The following is a 25,968-nucleotide window of genomic DNA, read 5'->3' as shown; positions in this document are numbered from 1 at the left end:
GCTGCTACTACTCCTATTTCTACCTCTGCTACACTGCTTGCTGTCTTGGAGTCTCCCTTCCCAAACAGGCCAATTTCAGCGGAAAGCCTGTGGTGCCTGCCCCAGCCCTGCCAGGTGAGTGACCTTGCAGCCTGTGCTTCATGGCTCTGGCATAGCTGTAACCGGTACCTTAGAGGTGTGAATGCATTCATCTCAACTAGATTGTAATCCTGAGGGTGGGACTGTACTCTGCTATCATTCCCTTTTTTCCTGTGCATGCTGCTGCTGGGTGGCAGACAGATTCAATCTCGGGGCTCAGTGCAAATCCCAGGCTCTATGTGTCTCGGTACGGAAGAACAGAGGGATGACAGATGGAGAGCTGTCAGACCCTGCCTGCCATAACTCCAGGTTTTGGCTCAGCTGCCTTGTAGGTGAAGCTTTTGGAAGTTGGTCTTGGTGGATTCTAAAGGGCTCACCTTTTCTGGACCCATGTCAGGTTAATGAGGTTTGTATTCAGGGTCTTAGGTATCCGAAGGGAAGGCGTTTGGAGGTATAATCAGTGCTTATTGTATCCCACGTGAACTTGAGCCCTTGGAGGACCCATGCCTGGACCTGCGCCCTAGGACCCAGTCCCCTGCCCCATGTCCCTCCACTGGTGACGGTGAGGGTGTGGCTACATGGCTGTGTTCCGCCCTGGAGCGCTGACCAAGGCGACCACGAGGGGGCACTGTAGTTACACTAGCCTGCCCACAGCCGGCCCCAGGACAGCCCTACCTGGCAGGCACTGTTCTCCCCATTCTACAGGCAAGAAACAAGCTCTGAGCCCCTTGGCTTAAGGCCACCCAGTAGGGAATGGAGCTGGGATTTTAAGCCGCCTGGCTTCAGAGATCAATTGACTAACCCATGACCAGCTAAGACAGGATGGGAAGCTGATGACCCACTTCAGTTTCTAGAAGTCTAGTGTGGTTAAGTGTGGGCTCTGGGAGTCAGCCCAGGTTCGAGTCCCAGCCCTGCAATTCTATCACCTGTGTTTTTGTGTCAGTTCTGCATCTGCAAAACAGGTAATGGTGCCTGCTCCATCAAGCTGATGGGATGAGTGAGTGCAGCCATGGGGACAGCACATGCGAAGCACTCCATCGCTGGCTGCTGCTTTCTGCCTGCACTGGCATCCCGTGACACTGCTGGGGGCCATGGTGGCCCTCGACTCTTGACACCTGTGTTACAAAGGTTTGCTCTGCCTCTGCCTTCTCCATAAATCAAACATATCAGGCTCTGATGAGGAAGTGGCTGGAACTTAATCCAGGCAGAAATGTCGGGGCACGGAGCTGCACTTTAAGGAGTTAAATTCTACTCAAGCTGAAATACTCTCCCCCATTTATTTAAGGCAAAGCACCAGGACATCAATTTGATCTCAACATAGTGTCGAGTGTGAAGAGCCTTGGGGCGGGGGGGGGGGGCGGGCGGAGATGGCAAGATGGAGACGGGCGTCCTTTGGGTCTGACAGAACCACAGCCCCTGCCCCTGCCTCCCTCCCTAAAAGGGCAGGAAGAGAGAAAACCTGACAGTTCTGCTTCCTGCCACAGGTCAGCAAAAGTGGTTTGTTATCACGCCCATTAGGTCTGACTCAATGGTTTCCAGGGCTCAGGTTCCTGCTCGAGCTAGGAGGTGGTTTTAGGGGACGGAAGAAGTTTTAAGTTAGACAAAATTTAGATTAAATTTTGGTGTCTAGGAAAGTCAAAGCTTATATTGTTTCCCTCTAGGGAAAGCATGGGGGACCTAGTGCTGCAATGACCTCCACTGTTCATATACTTTGTACATTTGTTTCTGCAAATAGAACCCTTTGGCATAGAAGTACTGAGAAAATCTATGTACAATAGGTAACCTTGGCAATTGATGCTTAATCTATCAAAAATCTTGTACCCATATACACTTGACAGTAGGAGGGAAACACTTGCAGGGTCACAGGTGTAACACAAAAAGAGTAAATGGATACTTTTATGATCATATATAGGGTAGTGGAAGGTCTTTGTCATATTCAAAGATAAAAATAGGGAAAAATAGTCAACATTACATAATTCTCTTACATAGCAAGATGAAAGAACCCCATGAAGAAAAACCAATGGCCAACTCAATGGGAAATATATAAGATGGGGATTTTGACCCCTTAACTAGTGAAAGCTCTTTATAGACAAGGAAAGAAATGTATTTGGGAGAATGGATAAAAGACGCCAAGAGGCAATTTATAAGACACAAGTGGCTATAAAGATGTGTGGCTTCTAATCAAAGAGGTCCATTTAAATCAGCAATGCTATTTGCCTTATAATACTCAGATTGGCACAGATTTAGAATGATACGATCTGTGGGGGGCAGGCACCCCTACCGTCCTAGAGCCCAGTAGTTGGAAGTGTAGCTTTTGACCCAGCAGTTCTAAGAATTTCTTCCAAGAAAATAGTATGCAAAGAATTACATGCTTATGTAATTGTTATCTTTAACAATAGATGGTTTCCCGCAAAGGGAGAGCAAATATATAGTTCAACCACAACATGGAGGAGAATGCGTCTGTTAAAAGTCATAAGAAATAGTACAAGATGCCTGTGTTTAAAAACAAAACATTAAAGAGAAAAAAGCCAGTTATATAATATGATTCCAATTGGTATCTATAGAAACACAGCATGGATACCATTCATAGGCACCCGTCCATGCTGTTTGAAAGGCTTATAATGAGCTTTATGATGGAGGCAGAGGCAAGAAGGATAGAACCAGAGCCCTGACCCCTAAGAGCAAGCCAGCCTGGCTCCTCCAACCACCCGCCAGGCCAAGAATCCTCACTGCACTCTGACCCTGAAGAGTATGTCCTCTAGGCCCCTGTACAAGCCAGGAAGTTGGACCGAACTGTCACAGAGAAGACGGTTCCAGATAGAGACATTACTTAACTGACTTCCATAGCAAGTGTCTGGATCTTCCTGCCTGAGTGTCCTATTCTGCTGCCTCCAGCTAGAAAAGCCTGAAGGCAGACTTTTCCTCTAGCTTCTCCTCATCTTGGGCTGTAAACCTATCCTCAAAAAGAAGAAGAAAAGGGAAGCATTCAGTTTGAGGTAGGAGGAAGAGAACATTCTAGTATTTAATCTCATTCAGTAAATGTTGGCTAACTGTTCTGTACTACTGTAAGGATCCTTATCTATTAACACATTTTATCTAGCACCCCTATGGGGATAGGTATTATCCCCATTTTACAGATGAGGAAACTGAGGCCCAGAAAAGTTCAGTACTCAGTGTCACACAACTAGTAAGAGACAGAGCCAGGGTTGCAATGCAAGCAGCCTGGCCTTGGGGTCCCTCTATTTGACCTGTATCCTGAAGATGAGAAAGATGGAGTAGGCCAGAGTGGGGGAGCCCTGCAAGTGTCAAGTCCACTGGCCTGGCTCGAGCACTATCGTGTCCACGTGCCGGCTGTCTTAGCTCACGCCCTACCAAAGGCCCAGGAGGGTGTCTGAAGCCAAGCTCCAACACCCTACCAGGTTATTCTGTCCACCAGAGGCCAAACCCTTTACCCGCCCCACCTCCATTCCCAGCATAGAAGATCTACATGTCAGTCTGGAAAGGTCTTTGCTGCCAAATCAGAGATGAAGGCAAATGAAGGCCAGCATCACAGTGAGCGCTGGCACTGACTTGTCTGGTGGCCGTGCCCACGGTAGCTGGTGGCACCAAGACCAACAGCCTGCTTGTCACCCTGTGCCTACCATCCCTATGTGGACTAGTCCTGGGGGGATGAGGGTGGGGGAAGGGAAGCTGGAGCTCCTCCCCACATCCTTTAGTGGGAGGCGGGCAGGCTCAGCATGGGACCGGGAAGAGCGCCTTCAAGTTGGGTTTGGTTTTTTGGCCCCAGAAGTCTGGGTTCTCCTTCTCCACCATGGCAGCCGGGCAGCGTGTCTGAGGGCACCGTCAGAACCCCTGTGTCTGTGGGAAGGTGATACGCCCCCATAGCCCATTAGCCCTGCTAGTTGCCCATTCCCAGCTCTTGCAGTAGCATGACTGCCATGACTTTACCCTCCTCTTCTTTCGCTTGTCCTGTCCTCTCTGCCTGGAATCATGCCTCTCCTTGCTGAGAGGCAGAGTCTCCCAAATTCAGCCCTGGGAGACACTGGACTCTACCCAGTATTTATAATAGAGGCCACAATTCTGAAAGGACAGAGCTGACACGAAGGAACAAGTTTCTAAGACAACAAATTCCGTTCTAGTCATCACAAAAGGCCTTCCACACCTGCTTTCAGTAGGCTGGTTTATTGAGCCCCTTCACCCTCTGTTTCCTTCCTGGAGCCTCTGAGCCTGGGGCTGACTCAGGCCCACGAAAACACTGACCCCTAGGACCAGGGCAGCAGCCACCAGCAAAAGGACCACCCAGAGGAGAGGCCTGGGCTTGGAGTTCCTAGTGGAGCCTGCAGAGAGAAGGATTGGAAGGATTTCAGGGCTGGTGCAGACGAGGTGGACCCCGTCTGTCTCTGCGGTTCCCCACTGAATGCAGTTACACCATCTCCTGCCCTCACTGTGGCTGGAGCTTCTCTGTTTTGTCAGCACACCCTGGTCACTAAGGCCCAACAGGCCCGCCCACCTGCCCTGGTACCTGAGGGCCCCAGCGTAGGCTCCTGCCTGGATGAATCCTCAAAGCTCACTGGCCCCGGAGAGCTCACAATGTCCTGGGGCCTGGCAGTGTCGTGGTGATGAGAGGCTCGTCGACGTCCTGCCCAGGGGAGGGGTGGCATCTTGGGCTGGTCTCTAGCCCCTAGTGTCCCAGAAGCCAGGACCAGGCCTGTGGACACATGAAAGAACACAGAACCCACCCCCACCCCAGACTCACTTGCAGTCCCAGAGCCACAGCTGGTTGAGCAAGTCCTCAGCCCTGACGGGGAGCAGGCAGAGGCACTGCAGAAGAAGTAAACCTGGTGGGAAGAGAAAGGTCAGGGCGTGGGGCTGGCTTGGCACTGTGGACAGGAGGCACGGAGGCTGGGACACAGGGTCCAGGACCCAGGCCTGGCGGGCAGGGACAAATATGGGCATGTTGGCTGGGACTGAGATGAGATAGAGCCATATGTGTGGCTTCCCATTTTGGAATTCATGCCTTCCTCCTGCCCGATAGCTCACGTCTGTAGCAGAGTACCTATGGACAGGAACCACTATACTTGGTAGAGCCCCAGCCCCCAGCCTATTCCACCACCACCTCCTCTGACCGCAGAGCCCCTGGGGAGGGCTATCTTGCTCGCTGTGCTAGCGACGGGCAGAGGGGATTTCAAGGTGGGGCTTGACCATCCTGCTGCCTCTCTTGCTGGCCCCTGGTAACCAGTGACACGCTGCTTCCAGAAACACAAGGGCAGGGGCAGCTCCTGAGGGAGTGGAAGCAGAAGGCGCTGACCTGAACCAGCACCCGGCGGGCCCGACCGATGGTGCCCCTTCATCCAGCAGGTTAGGGTCTTGGCTCAGAAAGAGGCACACAGCTGCCCTGACAGGTGCCAACCAGTGAAATCTGACTACATCTGATATAGTATGCAGCTATTTAAAACATATAGAGTGTATATTAATGTGCAAGATACATGTTCAGTAGAACAAAAGTTATACAATAGTGTGGCCTGTGTGTCATTTGGATATTATGTAGAAAATACCCAAAAAATACCCAAGTTTACCTTCTAGAGAACTTGCTAGACTATAAAAATTCAAAGCAGAATTACACTGAACACATCACGTCTAGAGTCAGAAGCCAGGCCTTTCTTAACACCATGACCAGTGCCCAGACGGAGGACTGCTGGCATCAGCTGTCGGCATTTTCCTTCTTTCCTCCTGTGTTGTTTATGGGTCACCTCTGGGGTGACCCAATGCCAGGACCTGGGCTCACCGCCCTTCAGGACACTTGGTAAAACCAAGCCTGCCTGTGAACCTTTGCATCAGCTCAGAGGGTGCTGGAGGGATTGGTGGTGGCTTATCCCACTTAGATGAGGAGCAGGCACAGAGATTCTTACCGGTCCCCTGAGGGCCCTCTGGGAGCCCGCGTCCAGGAGGGCGAAGGTGGCAATGGTGAAGCGCTGGTAGTGAGACGGGAAGGGCAGCTTGGCGTTGTCCAAGGCTATCATTTGGGTCTTGTAGTTGTCACCATGGAAAGGACATCTGACAAGGAGAGAAGTCAGGGAGGCCACCGACCGAGGGGTGGAATGGTCAGCAGAGGGAGCCCTGGGGCGGCTCCCACCACTCACCCGTCTGACAGGATGGGCCACTGGGGCTGCTGGAAGGGGTTGGCGCCGGGGGTGGCCCAGCACTGGTGCAGTACCAGCACCAGACTGGGGTCTGTCCTCTGCAGGAGCCGCACCTCCACCGGGACCGGCTCCCGAAGCAGCCTCAAAATGGGGTACTCCTCCTCCCGGTAGTAGGAGCGGAAAGTCTCATCTGCAGGGAGAGGGGCGGGTGGGCTGCGCATCAGGGAAGTGGGGGCAGGAAGAGAAAGCATAGGACACTGTACCTTTGGCGATCCGCAGCTCGAGCCGCAAGGGGCCAGACTGGGTCACGGGGTCTGGCGAAGGGGGTAGGAAGATGGACGCCTGCAGGGGCAGGAAGTCGCTGGCATTGAAGACACAGCGAACATTAAGCCTGAAGTTCAAGTGTGAGAGGATGGGGGAGAAGACAGAATCAGCGCAGCCTGCTTACATAATAAACCAGGTACTGAGTGTGTGGATACAACAAACAGGGCCCATTGCAGCAGGGCGGATGCGTGCCACCTGGGCAACCACTATGGTGACACGCAGCCCTGCCCACCTCATCTTCCTGGGACAGCTCAAGTTTGCCATGCCAGGCCCTCTTCTAAGGCAGGCTTACAGCAGGATGGAGACATCCTGTTGTAGCGTTTGAGGCTGCCTCGGAGCCTGACAGCTGAGTCTGGTGGGAAGGTCCAGGAGTGGTTCTCTGACAGACCAGCTGTGGGACCAAGAGCACGTGGTTTAACCTAAGCCTCAGTTTCCTCAAATAGCAACGGGCCCCTCTCTCTGAGGGTTGTGGTAGGATCGGGGAGGTCACAAGACAGCACCCCAGTGTTGTCATTGTCCCTGTAGTTGTAACTGGTCTGTCACTGGTCTAATGTCCCTGCACTGTCTTGGTGTGGCCACGCCCAGCATACCGAAGTGTCTGCAAGAGCAGCTGACCCCATGCACCTCCCCACCAGCTCCTGAGCGCCGTACATTTACCTCTACTTAAGTCAGAGCCCTGGATGTGAGCCCAGACTGGGGGCCCCAGGGAAAGCATCCTGCAGATGGGGGCAGGTCTGGCACAGCTGGGTACTAACGCACCCCAGGGATTCCAGAGGCCTTCCATCCTGGAGCCCTCCTGCTTGCTTCTGATGAGCTGCAGCTGTTCCCCCTCCCAGCTCCTTTCCTCTGGGAATCTTTGGTCACTGGGTTGAATTCTGGCTAGCTCACATTGCCCTTAAATCCAAAGGTCTGAAGAGGGACAGCTTTACCCCCCACCCCCACTCCTTAGCATTTCAAAGCAAAAGGCACTTGACTGATGCCAGCACCCTGCCCCAGCCCTTATGGCAGGTAGGGTGGGGAGAAAGACACTTGTGTATCCCCTTGGTGCCAAGCACAGAATTTCTCCAATCCACGGTTAATGTATTAGCTCTCTCTCACAGGATAAACAGGTGAGGTTGTTGCCTGACTCCTGGAGTTCCAAAGGCAGGTGTGACAAGCACAGATTCCCTCAGGGGCACCCCACCTGCATCCTGGGCACCTGGGGTGGTTGTACCACCTGAGTCAGCAGGTCCTGATGGCTCCTTTCCTAAGGGGTTCTCCCTCTGCCCCTCCTCCCACCACACCCTCAGAGAGCCTCAGCCCCAGGTATCTTCTGCCTCATCTGTGGCTTCATAACCTGACATTAGGAGGTGACAACAGCCACCACAGTCACAGTCTTAGCTTCTTCCTGGGGCCTAGAGGGGGACACTTTCAGCTTCGTTTGTGGTTGCTTAGTTTCTGAGGATTCCAGCCCTCGCAGCCCTATGGCTTCTACCTGCCAGGCATGGGCAGAACCCAATTAATGGTCACAGCAGCCCTGACTGGGGGGCCCGGGGGGGTTCCCCCTGCCTAGTTGGGGAGGCTGGGAAGAGGTAAGTGGTGGCTCTTCTCAGCGCACACAGCTGGCTAATGGAGTCTGAACAGGAACCCAGATGGCTCCCAAGCTGTTCCCAGCTCCCTTTGCTCCCTTCACTCCCAAGCCCACAGCCCAGCCTTTTCGGGGAAGGCTGCCCCTCACCGGAAGGTGCCATCCCGTGTGACCAAACCCTGTGGCCCCATTTGGACATCGATGTCAGATACCAGCTGGTTCTCATAGATGAGCTGGTTGCCAATCACCTGTGGGAGGAGACAGCTGGTGAGGCCCTCCCAAGGGGCAGTACCGGGCGCCAGCCTGCGGCCCCCATGCCTACCTGGATGGTGGTGCCGCAGTGGGTGAGAGGGAAGTGGAAGACTACAAAGGATCCCGTCTCCTGGGTCGGGGAGCAGCCGGTGGGCGCGTAGGCCAGGTGGATGCCAGCCAGCGAGACCCTGTGTGCCAAGGCTGTTTCTCGGGACACAACCAGGCTGAAGTGGCCATGTGTGAAGCACTGGACAGTCGCTGGGACAAAGAGAGGCTGGTCAGGGCCTTGGGGCTTAGTGCCCATCAGCACAGACACGGGGATGGGCTGGTGACAATCAGTGTTTAAGTGTCGCCTAGGAGTCACAAGACCTGGCTTCTCTCTTACTCTCCACTTGGGCTGTGTCAGCTGCAGCAAACTCTTTACGGACCCTGATGGTTGAACTATAATCTAAAAGTAAGACCACCATTTAAGTATCATCCACGCTGCATCTTCTAGTCTAAAGGTAGGGGGACATGTAAAGGTAGAGCTACGAGTAGTTCCCTGGGAAGACTTGTCAGACAAGCTGGGACGTGTGCCCCCCCCCCCCCCAATCTCACGGTCTCTTCTGCAATCATTCTGGGGGTCAGACTCTCCTAGGAACAGGGTGTGCAGTGGTTTCAGCATTAGGGGAGGGGTGGACGAGGAAGTCCTCCTGTTGCTTCAGGAGTCAGAGGAGGGCATCATGCTTGGTATGGAAAGTTGTACCTGTATTGCCATAGTAACAGGGAACCTCTCTGGTGTTGTCATAGCAGCAGCCAGCCTGCTGACAGGCTTCCTTTGAACTTCTTCTCACTATGCAGGGGATGTGCCCAGAGGCCACCTGGCACCGCTCCCGGGACAGATAGGTACCTGGGGTTGGTGAGAGTGGTGAGGACATGAGAAGGCGCCAAGTGGGCAGATTTCCAGGAAAATGGAAGCAGGGGGCTTCTTGAGCCCTGTAAAGGGCTGCCAGGCTACCCGATTCCAGAAGGCCCTGACGTAGGGCTTGTGTACACATAGGAGTCAGACGTACCTTTGTCAGTTGGCTTGGCAACCCCCCAGTGCTCCAAGATGCCCCACTGGGGGTGAGCCGGGGTGGTGTGGGTGGGTCCAGATCCAAGGGATGGTGAGGCAGAGGTTGGACTGACGAAGCTGTGCTCTGGGATGGGGTGAAGGGGATGAGTATGAGGGGTAGAAAGTGAGACTGTGGTAGGTGGCGCCAGGTGACCGTCCAGAGTCCAGGTGTGGTCAGGTTTGGGACAGACCAGAGTGACATCTCGTGCTACATCAATATGACCATCAGGCAGCACAGCTTCTATGAACACTGTCAGGTGGGAGTGCCCGTCCTGCAGGTGAGAAGGCGACAGGAGAACAGTTAGGTGAGGCTCCCCAGCATCTAGGCAGAGGAGGGCTCAGCAAGAGTCCAGAGGGGAGTTAGGAAGGAAGCGGGATTTGTGGGAGGGCCCGAGGAAGTGCCTGCGCTCAGGAGTTAGTCTCCCTCATCTACTAGTCACTGAGTGATCTTGGGCACCCATGCGTCCCCAGTCTGTGAGGAACCTCCTCAGCCTGACACTGTGTTATGCCAAGGTGGCTCCCGGCCTTGGGACTCTCCCCCTGAGCGGTGAGTGGTCCCTACCTTCTCCAGCACGTGGCAGCCTTTGTAATCAGCAGAGAAGACTGCAGGTCCCTGGGGCTTGGCCGTGACCCAGTGGTAGCAGATGGAGCAATTGTTCACCTCAAATCGGTTCCCAAATTCATCTGGGGTCAGGGAGGGGAGAGAGGGATGGAGGGCAGGGGTCAGGGAGGGGCAGGGTGAAGCCAGAGCTGTAGGGGTCTGCTGAGCTGACTCCCACTCAGGAGCAGAAGACCCGGTTCCAGCCTCAGCTTTGCTACTAGCTTGCTGTGTGGTCTTGGGCAAGCCCCTTCCCCTCTCTGGTCTCAGTTTCTACATCTGTGAGGGAATGGGTAACTTTAGCTGGTCTTAGGGTCTTTCCATCTCGGGTTCCCTGTTGACAGCGCACAGCAGCAGGCAGAAACAAAAATATGGTGGAGAAATAAGTAGGTCTTAGGCAGTGGGCTGAACATTTTACACCAGTTCTTTCAAACTTAGTCACCTACATTCTGGGGGAGGAGGCAGGTGAGTGAGGTTTCCTAGGCACACACAATGAGGGGCCAAATGAGGATTTGAACCTGGGACTTTGTAGAAAGAGCTGAGCCTGTTTGCCAGGTTAACTGGCTATTGCAGTCGTTTGGGGACACCTGCTAGGTGTTCACCCCACTTCATCAACCAAAACAGCCAGGGCACCCTCTGGTTGCGAGTACACTGTCTGCACCCCTGTTCAGACCACATGGCGAGGTTGGGGTCATTTTTCCCATCTTACAGATAAGGAAGCGGGGTCAGAGAGGTCAGACTGGTTGTTGGAGACCACACAGCTTAGAAGCTGTAGATTCAAATCCTGATTCCAAATCCACCTCCCTTTTCTCCATACTAGGCCACACCCACTAGGGCCCTGCCACTCAGTGGTTTGTGGACCAGCACCCTGGGCATCAGCTGGGCGTGGGCACAAATGCAGAGCCTGGGCTATATCTCAGCATGATGGCCAGGTGAACCCCAGGCACACTGACATGGGAGAAGCTACGCTGGGCCACCAGGGAAATCGAGGCTGGAAACTCGCCTTCCTCCCTCCTCCTCCCTGTGTGGTGGTGGGGGCCGCCACCCTCAGGCTGGAGGGAGGCCCCTAGTCTTCCTGTTCCTGCTACAGGGGAAGGGTCCCAGGTCCCCACTGCAGCCTGGGACGGGGGTCTGCGATTCAGCTGGCACTCACCCACCACCTTGAAGTGAACAGTCTGGCCTGACTGGGGAAACACCAGCAGCTGCATGCCTTTCACCCCACAGTCGTAGCTGTGCCGCAGGCCTGGGACACCAGGCTCAGGGTGTGGCCACTGAGCCTGCCCCAGAGTGACCAGCAGCAGCAAGGCCACACAGTGTCCGCAGGCCATGACCAAGGCTCCAGCCATCGGACCCCACGATGGCTCCTCCCTGTCACCACCAGCTGAGGGCCCAGGCCTTATATGGGGGAGGTGGCAAGTGGGAACTTCTAAGGGCAAAGGGGGCCCACCTGGGGTGGGGAGCGCCTACTTGGCCACCAGGGGCTATGGTGAAACTCCTGCCCTGAAGGCGGGGGAAGACACCCTTGCATCCCAGGGCTCAGAGGGGCTGCTCTGAAAGCTGCCCCTCAGCTCACCCTGGCTTTCTGCCTCACAGCTGGGGGTCGGTGCTGGCTCAGCGGAGTGATTCTGGCTGAGGAAGAGGGAGCTTTCTAGGAAAGGTGGGACTGCAGCTGGGCTGTGGGCTGGGTCCAGGGCTGGGAGGCTGCCTGTAGACCTCAGGCCACTGCCCTGGTGCCCAAGTCCCTTATTGCCCCTCCCTGCCCAGTCAGGCTCTCCAGGGCCTCCTGCCAGGGTTGAGCTGCAGGGGCAGTGGTGGTGGGCAGCAGGCCAGGTTAGTTTACACCTCACTCCTCAGGTAAGGCATTAGGGGCCGGCAGAGCAACCCCCCACCTCACGGCTCTGCCCTAAGAGTTTGCAGCCGGACACGGGTGACAGGTGAGTACATAGCACCTCACACAGCTCTCCTGAGAATTAAGGCAACTAATAGCACCATGGCTATTGCCAATAAAACCTAATAAGAATGGACAGCTATTCGTAAATGTAACCTGGCCTCCTAGTTGGGATCCTGGAACATAAAAAGGACATCAGGTAAAAGCTAAGGAAACAGACTTTAGTTAGTAACGATGTATCAACTTTGGTTCATTCATTATAATAAGTGTAAGGCATTTATTATCGGGAGGCTGGGTGCGGGGTATATGGGAACTCTCTGTGCTATCCTCTCAGGTGTTCTGTAAGCCGACAGCAGTTCTAAGGAATCACCTCTATTAAAAACAAGCCTGTCTCGCAGTCGACAGCGTGTCTGTGTGTCACGCACAGTCCCAAGGCCTGGCTTATATTAGCTCATTACGGGTCATCCTCTGAGGGACGGCCTGTCACCACCCGCTTTACATGGAAGCTCTGAGCCCAGGGCTTGGCACAGTCCAGCTCAGCAAGTGCTAGGGAACATCGGTTTATAATCTGAAGCAGCAGGGGAGCATGTGGTTTGATAGTTAGGAGCTTGGTTCCAATCCAGCACCAACCACTTTTTAGCTGTGATCCAGACACATCGTTTTTCTGAGCTTCGGGTTTCCCAGTTTCTGAATTGGGGCTGATAACGATCTCCTCGCTGGGTGGACAGGAAGACTGAAAGAGACAAATAATGAGCGTGATAAGTTATACGTGGTAATGATTAAAGCTTGGCAATGATTAACTGTTACCATGACCAGAGCTTAGGTGCGGAAACTTGGTGGGTGGCTCTGGGGGCAGAGCAGGTGGAGACATTGGACCCAGCCATGGGGGTGGGGTGAGTGGTGGAGGTGTTTCTGGAGGAAAGGATGCCTGAGCAGAAGTGTGAGGAGCCAGTGGGCACAGGGGGTGGTGTGGGGGGATACTGAGGGAATCTGGGGGAGATGAGGGCATAAACAGGGTAGAAACAGTGGCTTCAAATTGGCTGGGGCTCCCGGAGGGGAAAAGGGGCTAGTGAGGAGATTTTCCCCCTGAGGGACAATGGGAGGTTTGACATTTTTTTAAATTTTTTATTCGCCTGAGTTTTACAGGTTATCTCTATGGGGGTAGATCAGTCTTCCCCAAGTTAAAAATTAAAGGGAATATCTACTTCTGACAGGTGCTGGAGAATAAGGACTAAGGGTCTGTACTTTGCACTCTAGTCTAAATAGAGTGAAGTAAACGCCCTCCAAGAAAATTTTACAACAGTCTCTTTGGTGAAAATTAAAAGACTTTTCAATGCCTCGCCGCAGTTTTGAGGGGTTTTCGTGGGGCCAGAAAGAAGCTGTTGGCCAGGGGGGATCTGGACAGGGCACCATGTTTCCCAGCACGTCGCTCCGAAATTTTTACTTTTGAAATAATTTCAGACATTGCAAAGAATGTCCATATATCCTCCACCCAGATTTCTTAAATATTAACTGTTAACTTCTTTTTACATGAGTTTTGGCTCTCTCTGTGTTCTCTCTCTCTCTCTTTCCCTTCCTCTCTTCTCCCCTCCCTCCCTCTCTCCCTCCCTCCTTCCCTCTTTCTCTTTCTCCTATACCATTTGAGAGCTGGTTGCAGAGATGACTAATTCCCCCTTTACCTGTAAACACTGCAGAATACATTTCTTAAAAAACAAGTAACCACAGTAAGAAGATCAAAATCAGGAAACCAACATTGCTATAACTTAACTGTGTAATCTCTAAACCTTATTCAATCCACCAACTGTCCTAATGATGACTTTTATGGCAAAGGAGGAAGGTTTTTTTTCTCTAGACTGGGATCCTGTCCACGGTCAGGATCGTGTGTCTTTTTCTCTTTTTTTTTTTTTTAAAGATTTTATTGGGGAAGGGGCGCAGGACTTTATTGGGGAACAGTGTGTACTTCCAGGACTTTTTTCCTAGTCAATTGTTGTCCTTTCAGTCTTAGTTGTGGAGGGCACAGCTCAGCTCCAGGTCCAGTTGCCTTTGTTAGTCGCAGGGCGCGCAGCCCACCATCCCTTGCAGGACTCAAGGAATTGAACCGGCAACCTTGTGGTTGAGAGCCCACTGGCCCATGTGGAAATTGAACCGGCAGCCTTCAGAGTTAGGAGCACGGAGCTCTAACCACCTGAGCCACCGGGTCAGCCCCAGGATGTGTCTTTAGCCTCCTGCAATCTGGAACAGTCCCTGTGTCTTTGTCGTTCATACCCTTGACATGTTTGAGGAGTACAGGCCAGTAACCATGCAGAATGGCCCTCATTTGGGTTTGTCTGCTGTTTCATCCTGATTAGATACAGGTTGAGCATTTTGGGCAGCTTATTATTTTTCTGGGGCTGCTATAACAAAATACCAGGGACAAATAGTTCTTTTTTCACAGTTCTGGAAGGTCAAAGTCCAAGATCAAGTTGTCAGCAGGTCTGGTTTCTTTTGAGGCCTCTGTCCTTGGCTTGCAGATGGCTACCTTCTCACTGTGTCCTCACATGGTCTTTCCTCTGTGCACATACATCCTTGGTGTCTCTTTGTGGGTCCAAGTTTCCTTTTCTTGTAAGGACACCAGCCAGATTGGATTAGGGCCCACCCTAAATGGCCTCATTTTAACTTCATCACCTCTTTAAAGATCCTATCTCTAAATACAGTGCATTTTGAGGTCCTGTGAGTTAGGGCCTCAACATATGAATGTGGAGGTGTGTGTGTGTGTGTGTGTGTGTGTGTGTGTGTGTGTGTGTGCGCGCGCAAGAGTTCAGCTTTAAACAGGCAGGACTACCCCAGAAGTCATATTGTGTCCTCAGTGCAGTCTACCAGGAGGCCCATCGTACTGCTTTGTCCTATTACTGATGATGTAAATTTGATCACTCGAGTAAGATGCAGTTGGCCAGGTTTCTCCACTGAAAAGGTACTATGTTTCTCTTTGTAAGTAGTAAGGATCTGATGGGGAGATACTTTGAGACTATGCAACCATCCTGCCTCTCAGCAAACATCCACTTTCTGGTGTGGTGGTTCTCCATCATTCCTTCTACATTTCTTTGCTGTGTCTTGTGACCAAGATCTTTCTCTGATGGGCGCTGGGGGGCTTTAGGTAGCAGAGAGAACAGCAGCCAGAGGAGTTGAGAGACCTGGATTCCATCCTGTGTTCACTGCTCAGGGGTGAAAGGACCTTCCCCCTCCTGTATAACAGGGATGAGAATGAGGATGGTGGGCATGGAATTAGATACTACACAGAAAGGTGTTTCCTAACCCATCATGGGCTTTACCCGTGAGGAGAGGCCCTGGAAAGGCAGAGAAAGAGCAAGGGAGCTTCCTCATGGCCAAGTGCAGAAGAATGCCTTTGAGAAGAGTGGTGCCAAATTCCTGGAGAGGGGGAGCCTGAGCCCTGGGTTATGAGTCCACATTTGTGCGGAGACTAATGGGTGCCAGAGCGTGTCAGCCTGGGAAGGATCCCAGCTCCTCTGCTCATTGGAAAAGTCGCTTACCCACATAGTGACTCCATTTCCTTACCTGAATAAGGGGGCTAATAACAGTACCTAACTTGTAGGGTGGCTGTGAGGACTAAATGAGAGAATCCACAGAAAGTACTGAGAAGAGAACCTGCAGGTGGCAGTCGTTAGAAGACGACAGCAATGAAACCACCATTATTCTTCCTGATGGGAGAGGACAGATCTGAGCCACTTGGAGTCTTTTCCTAAACTTAGGTTTACTCATCTCTTTCTTACTTTTAAAAACTTTGTTTTTATTTTTTTTTAATTGGATTTGAATTTCTTAATCTGTAAAATGGGGTCAAGAATAAGATCAACCTACCGTGTTTCCCTGAAAATAAGACCAGGTCTTATATAAACTTTTGCTCCAAAAGATGCATTAGGGCTTATGTTCAGGGGATGTCATCCTGAAAAATCATGCTACGGCTTATTTGCTGGTTAGGTCTTATTTTCGGGGAAACACGGTGAGATGCTGTGAGATTTAAGTGCTCACTAAGCGTTAGTTCTCCGTCCCATGTCTTCTAATAAAAACTAGGGACAGAGAGAGGGCGCTGAGGGAGGAGGAAGGAGCCAGCAGAAAGACAAGTGTGGCTGTGAGGATTAAATTAGCTAATACATGTGAAGTGCTAGGTTGGTGCCCGGCCGGCACCGTAAATGTTAGCTGTTACTATTTGTAGTGGGTGGCGTGGTGGCTCCCCCAGAAGATAGGTCCACATTCTAACCCCTGGAACCTGTGAATGTGACCTTATTTGGAAAAAAGGGCTTTGCAGATATAATTGAGTTAAGGATCTCAAAATGAGAGCATGCTGGTAGTCCCTAAATCTAATGACAAATGTCCTTTGGACAGACAGGCTGGAGAAGGAAGTGGCCATGTGAAGGGGAGGCCGAAGCTGGAGTGATGGAGCCACCAGAGCTGGAAGAAGCAAGGGAGTATCCCCCCTAGAGACCTCAGAGGCGTAGCGGCCCTGCTGAGACCGAGATGTCAGACGTCTGGCTTCTAGAACTACGAGAGAATAGATTTCTGTTGTTTTAAGCCAACAAGTTTGTGGTACTTTGTTATGGCAGCCCTAGGATGCTCATGTGCTATTATTTTTGTGAGGATTAACTGGCATATTAGTTAATAAAAACAGAAAGTTATTAGTCCCCAAGGTTGTACCCACTGCAGGTGACACGGAGGCAGAGGGAATGGCACCAGGCCATGGAAACAATGAATCCAGAAAGGGTCACCCCAAAGGAAGTGGGGGGCCTTTGTGGGTCCAATCGCCAATACTGGAGATTCAGTTTGTTCAGCAAACATTCATTGGGTCCCCTCTCACATGTCAGGTCCTCTGCTTGGCTTTGGTAATGAGATAAAATAGGAACAGTCTCTGTCCCCAAGTTGCTGGTCATGAAGGTGGGGAGCAGTTGTGTGAGAAAGTTACCATGGAGGACAGAGGTGGCATGACATCAAGTGAGGCAGAGATGTGGGAGGAGGTAGGGTCTGTCTAAGAGGATTAGCAAAGGCTTCCTGGAGGAGGCAACCTCTGGCCAGGGTTTTGAAGGATGAGTAGGAGTCCGCCAAGAAGCCAAGGGAAGAAATGGTATTCTAGAGCAGGGAGCAAACAGCATAAGCAAGGGCACAGAAACAGCCTGGTAGGTATAGGATGTGAGGAGGTGGTGATGAATACTGACTGATGATAGGATTTGATTAGGGAACAGCAGAAATGAAGGTGGAGGCATGGGCAGAGCCAGATCACTGAGGCTTATTGGCCATGTGAGGAGTTAGGCCTCCTCCTGTGGGTGATGGTGGCACTAGGGAGCTCAGCCTGGGCCTCCACAACGTCCTGTCATGCTCTGCTGCATGTCGGCAACTCTAGGGCCTCCTGAGTAAGGGGGCCCCAGGAATCCCGGGCAGGCCTCACCTGCTTCCTGTTGTGCATCTCACTTCCTGTTTGACGGACCTCTGTAGAGGCCAGAAAGGAACATGAAAACCCACTTCCTAAGGCAGGGGCAGAGGGAAACAGCTGGAGAGAAACCCAGTGCTGGGGGATACACGGGCCCATTCCCTTGACCACTCATGGCATCCCACCCTCGATGCCAGGAGCATCCACTCTGGAGCCCAGAGACACAGAAGATCTCAGAAAGGGTTCCTACAGGGTAAGTAGGGAAGGAGAAAAGTGCTTTCTAGGTAGCAGCAATGACCTGTGCAGAGGCACAGAGGTAAGTGGATGGGGGCACTGGGGACAAGAGGAAGGGGACAGGGACTGGTGGTTGGTGTGCGGGATCTCAGAGGCTTTGGGAGTCTGAACAGCTCCCACAGGCAGCAGAGACCCCACAGAAGTCTGTTAGGCTCGAATTTGTCTCTTCCCGCTGCTGTGGGTGAGGTTGATACAAAGATGGACCCGACTGCCACTCTTTCTGGCTGTGCCATCAAGTTCCAAGCTATGGAGAAGGTTGTAGTTCAGAAACTAGGGCCTGTGCCCTGGGGGCAGCTGTGTCTGTTTCTAGATCCTGGGGGTCACTGGAGAGGGCTGGGCAGCGCTGAGGCTGAAGTGGCTCTGTGGTCACTCTTCCCCACCCCCCCTTCAGGTTGGGACACTAGCTTCCCTGGGCCCTTCTCCCTTCCCTTAATCTATAACCCCTCCAGGTAGGCCCTGGCTGCACTGGCAGCTGTGACAAAGCACATCTCCCTCCCCACTGCTCCCCCAAATTCAGTTTGGCAAGGCCCAGCCTCCCAGAGGTCCTCACATCAGCATCATGGCAGACAACAAGAAATAAGAATAATGGCAGCTGGCTCTTGTGGACACCGCGCCAGCCTCTGAGCGGAGGAGCCCTTTGCTTATTATCCCCTCTGATCCTCGCAGCGGGGAGGGGAGGCTCTCCTGGAGGCTCTTGCCTAGAAGCTGCTGCCCTCTGGCAGGACCTTGCTGCTGCTTCTGCTCCAAGGACCCCAGACCCACAGACTCCAGCGTTCCGTCCCAGTGGGCCCAGCAGCCTCAGCATCCCGCACCCCCCACCCCGAACCTGATAGACATGCAAATGCCCAGGCTGCACCCCACACCTGCTGGATCATCAGACACTCTGGGTGGGGCCCAGCAATCTGGGTGTCACAGCCCTCCAGGAGGTTCTTCTAATGCTCTCAACTTGAGGTTCTAACACGCAAGCTGAGAATGGCTGGTCTATATCATTTTGGGCCTTTGCTAAAGGCCCCGACCGTCTTGCTCAGGACTCTGAGCTCCTCAGGGGTCCATCTGACTGTCTTGGTGTCCTGCCCATAGCACCAGGCTGGCCCTGCAGAGGTTCTCTGACTGGATTTTCTCCTTCTGACACTCAGCCTGAGCCTGAGTCTTCTGGTGGCAACAGGCTCAGGTCCCCTGCTTCCAGCCAGCAAGCCCTGCCCACGGCCCCCATTGCTCCTGTCTAGTCACCAGACTATTCCTCTGGAGATTTCCTATTGAAGTCCCTGGGGCTGAACCCGGCGGGGGGTGGGGGGGGGAACACATCCTGCCCACCCCTGGCATCCATCCTTCACGTGGAGGTGGAGATGGTGGGATCTGGCTGTGGGAATACGTGCTTGGAAGCCCATTCCCACGGTGGGAATGCAGCTGAGGGGCCCCACAAGACCAAACATCACCACCGCCTTCCTTAGAAAATGCCTTAGGGCCCTGCTCATTGCAAGTACTTTTTTAGTTTATTTTTAGTAACTTTTCATAAGTTGTCCTTGGGGAGGGTTGGGAGATGGGATAGGAAACCAGGATTGAAGGAATGGTCAGATGAGTGGGGTTTCAGCTCTGAAAAGGGTTCAGTGGGAAGAGGTGAGGGAAGCAGAGGAGTGAGGCTTTCAGGTAAGAGCACCTTGGCAGAGCCCCAGTGAGAGGCTGGCTGTGGGGGATATTCACTGCCCGAGGGAGCTGGGTGGAGGGAGGGCTGAGATCCCCAAGCCTGACGCCCTGGGGCTAAGATATGTCTGTAGGAGGGAAGGGGAGATCTTTCTCAGCCCAAAGAGCAGTCTGTGCAGCAACTTCTGCACTTGGGGGGAGGGGCCGTGCAGAAGGAGTACTTTTTAACAATTCATGTTTTACTGCTGTGAAGGGACTTGCCCGAGGGCCACACAGCTAGGGAGTGGCAGTGTGGAATCCAAACGCTGGCAGTCTGGCCCCAGAGTCCCTCGGCTTACCTGTGTGTCCTTAAAGGATGTCCATGGGTCAGCATGTCTGGGTGGGGTGGTGGGGATGAAGGTACTTCCCAAAGTAGAATGGAAACATCCCCCTATTTTCTAGGGTGGGCTGCAGGCACTCGGCTTTGGGGGAGATGAAACCCCCGGCCTGACATAGAGGAAAGGAAACCTTTTCTTAGTGCTGATGATTTGGATAATCAAGGCTCTTACTGATCTGCTCTCTTGGGACACAGTGAAAAATATTACCCATCACACAGTCACAACGTTTGATTCATTTTTTACTCAGAAGTGCAGTCTCTCAGCCAGTTTATCAAGCACCAGGTTCTGTATTAAGCTTGTGCTTAAACGGAAGATTCTTGTAGACTCAGTCCTATGGAGGGGGTGCCCTTAGACCTGATGGGGGTGCTGAGTTCTTAACATGTTTTATGAGTACTTCCTAGGTGCTGGGACATTGAAGGAATGGTCCCTGACTCCCGGAAGCTTTGTCAGCAAAGTGGAGTAAAGATTTAGGGAACAATTAAACACAAATGTATATAGTTCAGTCATCTTATCCTAGGGCTTTGAGTGCATTTTAAATAAAACCTGTGTTGCCCTTGTCCTATGCCTATACCCACTTTTTCTCCAGAGGGGAAGCACCTACTATGTGCTGGGTGCTTTGTGAATGAGGGCATCTCGTCGGCACAGCCTGTGAGGCAGACACTGTTGCTCTGTTCCCAGCCCAGCAAAGGGAAGTGGCTTATCTCCTGGCCAGGGACAGGATGGGCAGCCAGGTTCCCATGCTCTTTGCCCTGCCTTCCTGGCAGGAGCCCTCATGGCCCTTCATGGACAGGCAGTCACGCTGCCCGGCTACCTCAGAGGAGCGGAGAGGTTTCTTCTCTGACGATTACAGGGTCCGGAGAGGGCAGCCCAGGGTGGTAGACAGATGGACAAGACGCACTTCTGCACACCGGTAACTCTCAGGAGCAGCGCCCTCTGCACACTCGCACTCACACTTTCGGGCACATGCCTATCTCCCCACATGCAGTAGCGCTGGCTTCTGCAAAGTCTTCTTTGTAAAGGGAGAGGGTGAGCAGGGGCTGGCGGCAGTTATGTCCCTTCCCCATTGATGGAGATTAATGTTACTTGAACACCAGTGGGACAACTCACTGTCGGCTGTCCCCGCCTCCCCCCCGCCCCCCCCCCAACACATACATACACACACTCTGGGGCTGACAGCTATTTCCTCCCTCAGCCTCACTCCTCTGCCTTGTCCTCGGTGCCTCTTGTTTAGCCACTGCCAAGAGCTGCTGCCTCCAGGGCTTGAATCCTGTGCTCCCTCTGTGCCCAGGTAAGGATGTGGTGGCCCAGGGGCTGGGCAGCCTTAGTGCCCTCTCTTGACCCACGAGAGAAGGCACAATTTCACCAGGGGAGAGGACTGATTACAGCAGATGGCAGAGGGTTGGGTTTACCAAAGACTGGAGGGGACCTGCTGCTCAGAGTTGGGAAGGATTACATTTTCTGAGGCATCACTAGGTGCCAGGTACAATGGCAAACCATTTCAGCCTCTCATTCCACACTCGCAAGCAATCTGGGCAGGATGATTACACGGCAGTCTTAGGGTAACTGACCTAGATCACCCAGCCAGGAAGTCGACGATCTGGGATTCAAACCCAGGTCTCTGATTCCAAAAGCTTGCGTTCTCTGCCCCCAGCCCCCTGCGAATACAGGGCCCTAGCTGCTGGGCTCCCTCAGAACCCTGGGAGGCTGGGGGCTGACTCCCTGCAGCCAGAGGACCAAGCTGGATGGGCCTCCAGGGTGCAGCAAGGCTGTGCTCACTGAGCATCCCCACTGGACTTGGACAAGCAGCTGCTGATCTGCAGGGGACGTTTCAGTGCAGAGAGGGGATGGCACGCGTCTATCTGCTGGGACTGGAGTACCAGCTCCATACCAGCTCCATCACTGCTACTGAAGGATGTTGGGCAAGTTGCTGTGCTTCTCCAAGTCTCAGTTTCCTCTTCTGAAAAGTGGGGTGTCATAGGTCATTGCGAGTATGATTGCCCGGCAAACTCTAACGCATTCTCAGGAAGCATGGGCCCAATTGCTCCCCACCCACCTGGAGAGCCCCAGCTCCAAAGGGCTTATCTGCCAGGAAAATTCTAGTTTGATATTCTGGAACCTCACCCTACAAAGGAACCTGGTTTCTGGAGAAGTGCTTCCCTTGGAAAGACAAATACTGAGGACATCCTCCACACACACCTTTCCTTCTCTTCTTCCTCCAGCATCTCTTCCTTGGAGCAGAGGGAGAGAAAAAAGAACAGGCTGAGTGCTAAATTGTTGCTCCTCTACATGTCTGTGTTGTTTGGGTGGCTTTGGGCAAGTTATTTAAATGCTTGAGTCTCAGTTTTCTCATCTGCAAAAGGGGATGGAGAGAAGTACTGGCAACCTTTTGTGTAGAGCTGTGAGCGAGAGCACCTGTGTCAGGGACCTAGCACAGCACTGGCGTGCCATGGGGGCCCAGGACAACCTGCGTTCCCCACACCTGCTACCCATCCCCTAGCTCCTCAGCCCTCTCCAATGTCAATCAGCTTCACATCCGATGGTCTCGGGTTCTTGATGAGGCTGTGGGTGTGCACATCTGGGGCATCTGCACATCTGCCAGAGGCTGGTTTCTCTAGTGCTTATCTGAGTAGTTGCTCCAGTAATATCTGTTGAATGAGTGCCTGAGTGAGTGAATGAATGAATGAATGAACGGGCTGGGTTTCCTGGGGCAGGCAGAGCAGCTGTGGCTTCTACCTGGCAGGGGAGAGGTCTTTTGGCCCCACTAGACCGCCAGAGTCCCAATCTGGTAGTTCCTTCTGCCCAGTTCTCTCCCCACTCTTATCTTATTTCCTCTCCAATTATCAGAGGAGGGGCTGGTTCCATTGTTTGCAGTTAACACACCCAACCAGCTACCACAGTGGCAACAAAGGGCCCCAAAGAGTATCTGCGGAGAGGCAAGGTCTGGGGTTGCTGTGGGTGGGGGAGGAGGTGTCCCTGAAAGGCACAGACTTTCATCCCCCAGGCCAGCTGAACCCTCCTGCCCTTTGGGTGGGGCCTCCATTGTGCTTCAGCTCACTGGGAACTGGGAAAAGGAGTCCTGCACGGCGTGACTTTGTTCCTCTTTCTCCATGTGACCTTAGGCTATCTGCTTAACAATCGCACTGACAAGACGTAGCTTACTGTGTGCCAGACTTTTTTCTAAATGCTTATATGTATGTCTTTTAATTCTCTCAACAACCCTCTGAGGCTAGGTCCATGTTGCAGAGGAGGAAACAGGCTCAGGATGGTTCAATGGCTTGTCCAGTGCTGCACAGTGAGGAGGCTGGGGAGCTGGGATGTTATTCCCCTTCACTCAACTTTACTGATCCCCAGGGGCTTCATCCCTAACAGGAGAGGGGACAGACTCCCCTCTGCTGGCTAGGGTTCCCTCTTGCCCCTGCACGGCTCACCTCGGTGCCTCCTTCTCTCCATCGCAGCGCCTGCCATGTTGGCCAACGTCACCATGAAGCCGCTCTGCCCCCTCCTGGAGCAGATGAGCCACCTCCAAAGCCACCGCAACTCCAGCATCCGCTACATCGACCATGCGTCGGTGGTGCTGCACGGGCTGGCCTCACTGCTGGGCCTGGTGGAGAACGGACTCATCCTCTTCGTGGTGGGCTGCCGCATGCGCCAGACTGTGGTCACCACGTGGGTGCTGCACCTGGCGCTGTCCGACCTGCTGGCCACCGCCTCCCTGCCATTCTTCACCTACTTCTTGGCCGTGGGCCACTCATGGGAGCTGGGCACCACCTTCTGCAAGCTGCACTCCTCCATCTTCTTCCTCAACATGTTTGCCAGTGGCTTCCTGCTCAGCGCCATCAGCCTGGACCGCTGCCTGCAGGTGGTGCGGCCCGTGTGGGCGCAGAACCATCGCACGGTGGCCGCGGCCCACAAGGTCTGCCTGGCTCTCTGGGCCCTGGCCACGCTCAACACCGTGCCCTACTTCGTGTTCCGAGACACCATCCCGCGGCGGGACGGGCGTATCATGTGCTACTACAACGTGCTGCTCCTCAACCCTGGGTCCGACCTCGACGCTACGTGCAACTCGCGCCAGATGGCCCTGGCCGTCAGCAAGTTTCTGCTGGCCTTCCTGGTGCCGCTGGCCATCATCGCCTCCAGCCACGGAGCCGTGAGCGCGCAGCTGCGCCACCGCGGCCGCCCGCGGCCCGGCCGCTTCGTGCGCCTGGTGACGGCCGTGGTGGCGGCCTTCGCGCTCTGCTGGGGGCCCTACCACGTCTTCAGCCTGCTTGAGGCGCGCTCGCACAGAGACGTGACGCTGCGGCCGCTCGTGTGGCGTGGGCTGCCCTTCGTCACCAGCCTAGCCTTCATCAACAGCGTGATCAACCCGCTGCTCTACGTGTTCACCTGCCCCGACGTGCTGCGCAGGCTCCGGCACTCCCTGCGCAGCGTGCTGGAGAGCGTGCTGGTGGACGACAACGACCTGAGCACCGGCAGCAGCCGCCGCCGCCGCTCCTCCACTGCAGCCCCGGCCGCGTCCCGCCCGCTGCGGCCGCCGGGTCTGCTCGGCTGGCTGCCCGGCCGCCGCGCTGCTCCCCTAGCGATGGGCCAGGCGAGATCCCAGGACGAGAGGGGGCCCCTGAACCGGATGCTGAGCGCCACCTCTGGTTAGAGGCGCGGCCAGCATCGCCATTCTCCGCGGAAGGTAGAGGCGGGGCAGAGATCAAGCGCAAAAGCATCCTGAAGGCACCGTCGTTAAAATGTAGATGCCCGGCTCCAGCCTCGGAGATCTTAGTTGAAGGGCAGGACCCGGGGATCTGCATTTTAAAGAGCTCTGCGTGACTCAATGAACCAAGTTAGAAACCGAATTTAAAGCAGTTTCCAAAAGCTTTGCAAATTTTACTGTGCTTGAGTCATCTAGAGATCCAGCTGGAATGCAGCTGATCCAGCAGGCGGAGCAGGGGCGCGGAGATCTGCTCCCAGGCGGCGGTGTCAGTGCTGCCCGCCCGCGGACGCACTTGAACAACCCGGGTTAAGACCCTAAGACTTCTCAAACTAGAGTAGTGGGCCCCCAGGCACACGGGATGCATCTCCCTGGAGCTCACCATTACCAGAAGATGGCAGGGTGCGTGTGAGTGTGTGTGGGGGGTATTAAACCAGATGTATTTTTGGGGTAGAAAAGTGAAAGGTTTGGGGAACACTGTTCCAGTCTAACCTCTTCACTTTAGCCATTTTGCCAGGGTTTATCGAGCTAGATGCTTTATCCCACGTTCTTGAAGGGCAGGTTCTATTAGCCCCAATTTTTACCCATTATCAAACTGAGGCACAGGGAGATAAAATATCTTTTCCAAAGTACAGGGTCTGCATGCTAACTATTAAGCATGCCTGTTCAATTACTATTTAGTAAGTGAAAGAACACTTTAACATTCCCAAGGTACTTAAGACAGTAACTGTGTGGGATCTCTACCCTTCTGGCCCAGCACTGCCCTGTGTCTACGAGGTGGAAAAAGCAAAGGGGTGCCATGGTCAAATGCTGGGGAAACCTGGGCTAATCATAGTGCAATGGGCATCTTTATTGAAGGTCCTCAGTCTTTAGTACCGCGTTTCCCTGAAAACAAGACCTAGCCGGACAATCAGCTCTAATGCGTCTTTTGGAGCAAAAATTAATGTAAGACAGGTCTTATTTTACTATAATAAAGTAAATTATAGTAAAATAAGACCAGGTCTCATATAATAGCGGGTCTTATGTTAATTTCTGCTCCAAAAGACGCATTAGAGCTGATTGTCCAGCTAGGTCTTGTTTTCGGGGAAACAGGGTATTTGAATGTGCATGGCAGCTGCCGAGATCACAGTACATGACATCGCCTAGCTAATCTGACACCTGTGCGTGCCCTGTGGGCTGTCCATCCCAAGATCTTTGGAGCACCCACCTCCTGACCATACAGGCTAGGCAGCTGTCACTCCCATTTGTAGACGTGAAGGGTAACTTGTATTTGTCACTGCACCATGTCTATTTCCTCTACCCGCCATGGACTTGAGGACAGACTGATGTATTTGCTCTGCATCCCAGGGCCTGGGGCAGGGCTGGTGCCAGTAAACGTTTGGTGGATGAAAAATGAGGGGAAGAGCCAGGATCTTGGGATCTTGGTCCAGTTCTTGTGCCAGCCCCAGGCTGAGGTCCCTGAAGGCTGGGCTGGTGACCTTACTGTTTACTCCCAGTGGCAAGTGTGGCCTGGCCCACAGCAAGTTCCCAGCAAACTGAACAGCAGATGTATGGCTGACGGAACAGATGTCCCATTGTAACACCTCCTCCAGGTTCCCTCCCAC

General features: G+C 53.4%; 2 protein-coding genes across 3 annotated transcripts; one reads left to right on the top strand and one right to left on the bottom strand.

Moving 5' to 3' along the window:
• Window positions 1–4,239: 4,239 nt before the first annotated feature.
• ZP1 (zona pellucida glycoprotein 1) lies at window positions 4,240–11,512 on the bottom strand. Its single transcript, XM_019753986.3, has 12 exons — window positions 11,206–11,512; window positions 10,017–10,138; window positions 9,414–9,726; window positions 9,107–9,250; window positions 8,432–8,619; window positions 8,260–8,357; window positions 6,482–6,609; window positions 6,219–6,408; window positions 5,988–6,132; window positions 4,835–4,916; window positions 4,601–4,717; window positions 4,240–4,415 (listed from the first exon to the last, which is right to left on the bottom strand). The coding sequence occupies exons 1-12, from the start codon at window positions 11,396–11,398 to the stop codon at window positions 4,273–4,275; spliced, it is 1,863 nt and encodes a 620-aa protein (XP_019609545.3). The 5' UTR covers window positions 11,399–11,512; the 3' UTR covers window positions 4,240–4,272.
• A 5,591-nt stretch (window positions 11,513–17,103) lies between these two features.
• PTGDR2 (prostaglandin D2 receptor 2) lies at window positions 17,104–25,169 on the top strand. 2 transcript variants are annotated; one of them, XM_074336448.2, is made up of 2 exons: window positions 17,104–17,606; window positions 23,121–25,169. In XM_074336448.2, exon 2 carries the CDS (start codon window positions 23,129–23,131, stop codon window positions 24,311–24,313), a length of 1,185 nt encoding a protein of 394 aa, XP_074192549.2. In that variant the 5' UTR covers window positions 17,104–17,606; window positions 23,121–23,128; the 3' UTR covers window positions 24,314–25,169. The 2 variants fall into 2 exon arrangements, with proteins under 2 accessions (XP_074192549.2, XP_019609546.3); XM_019753987.3 differs by lacking the exon at window positions 17,104–17,606 and adding an exon at window positions 20,843–20,953.
• Window positions 25,170–25,968: the final 799 nt, after the last annotated feature.

This window comes from Rhinolophus sinicus, chromosome 14 (genome assembly GCF_057876585.1).
Source record: "Rhinolophus sinicus isolate RSI-liver-muscle chromosome 14, RSI-T2T, whole genome shotgun sequence".
In the NCBI taxonomy this organism is placed as follows: domain Eukaryota; kingdom Metazoa; phylum Chordata; class Mammalia; order Chiroptera; family Rhinolophidae; genus Rhinolophus; species Rhinolophus sinicus.
Note: the sequence above shows the minus strand (reverse complement) of the source record. Positions and strands in the feature narration are given on the sequence as shown.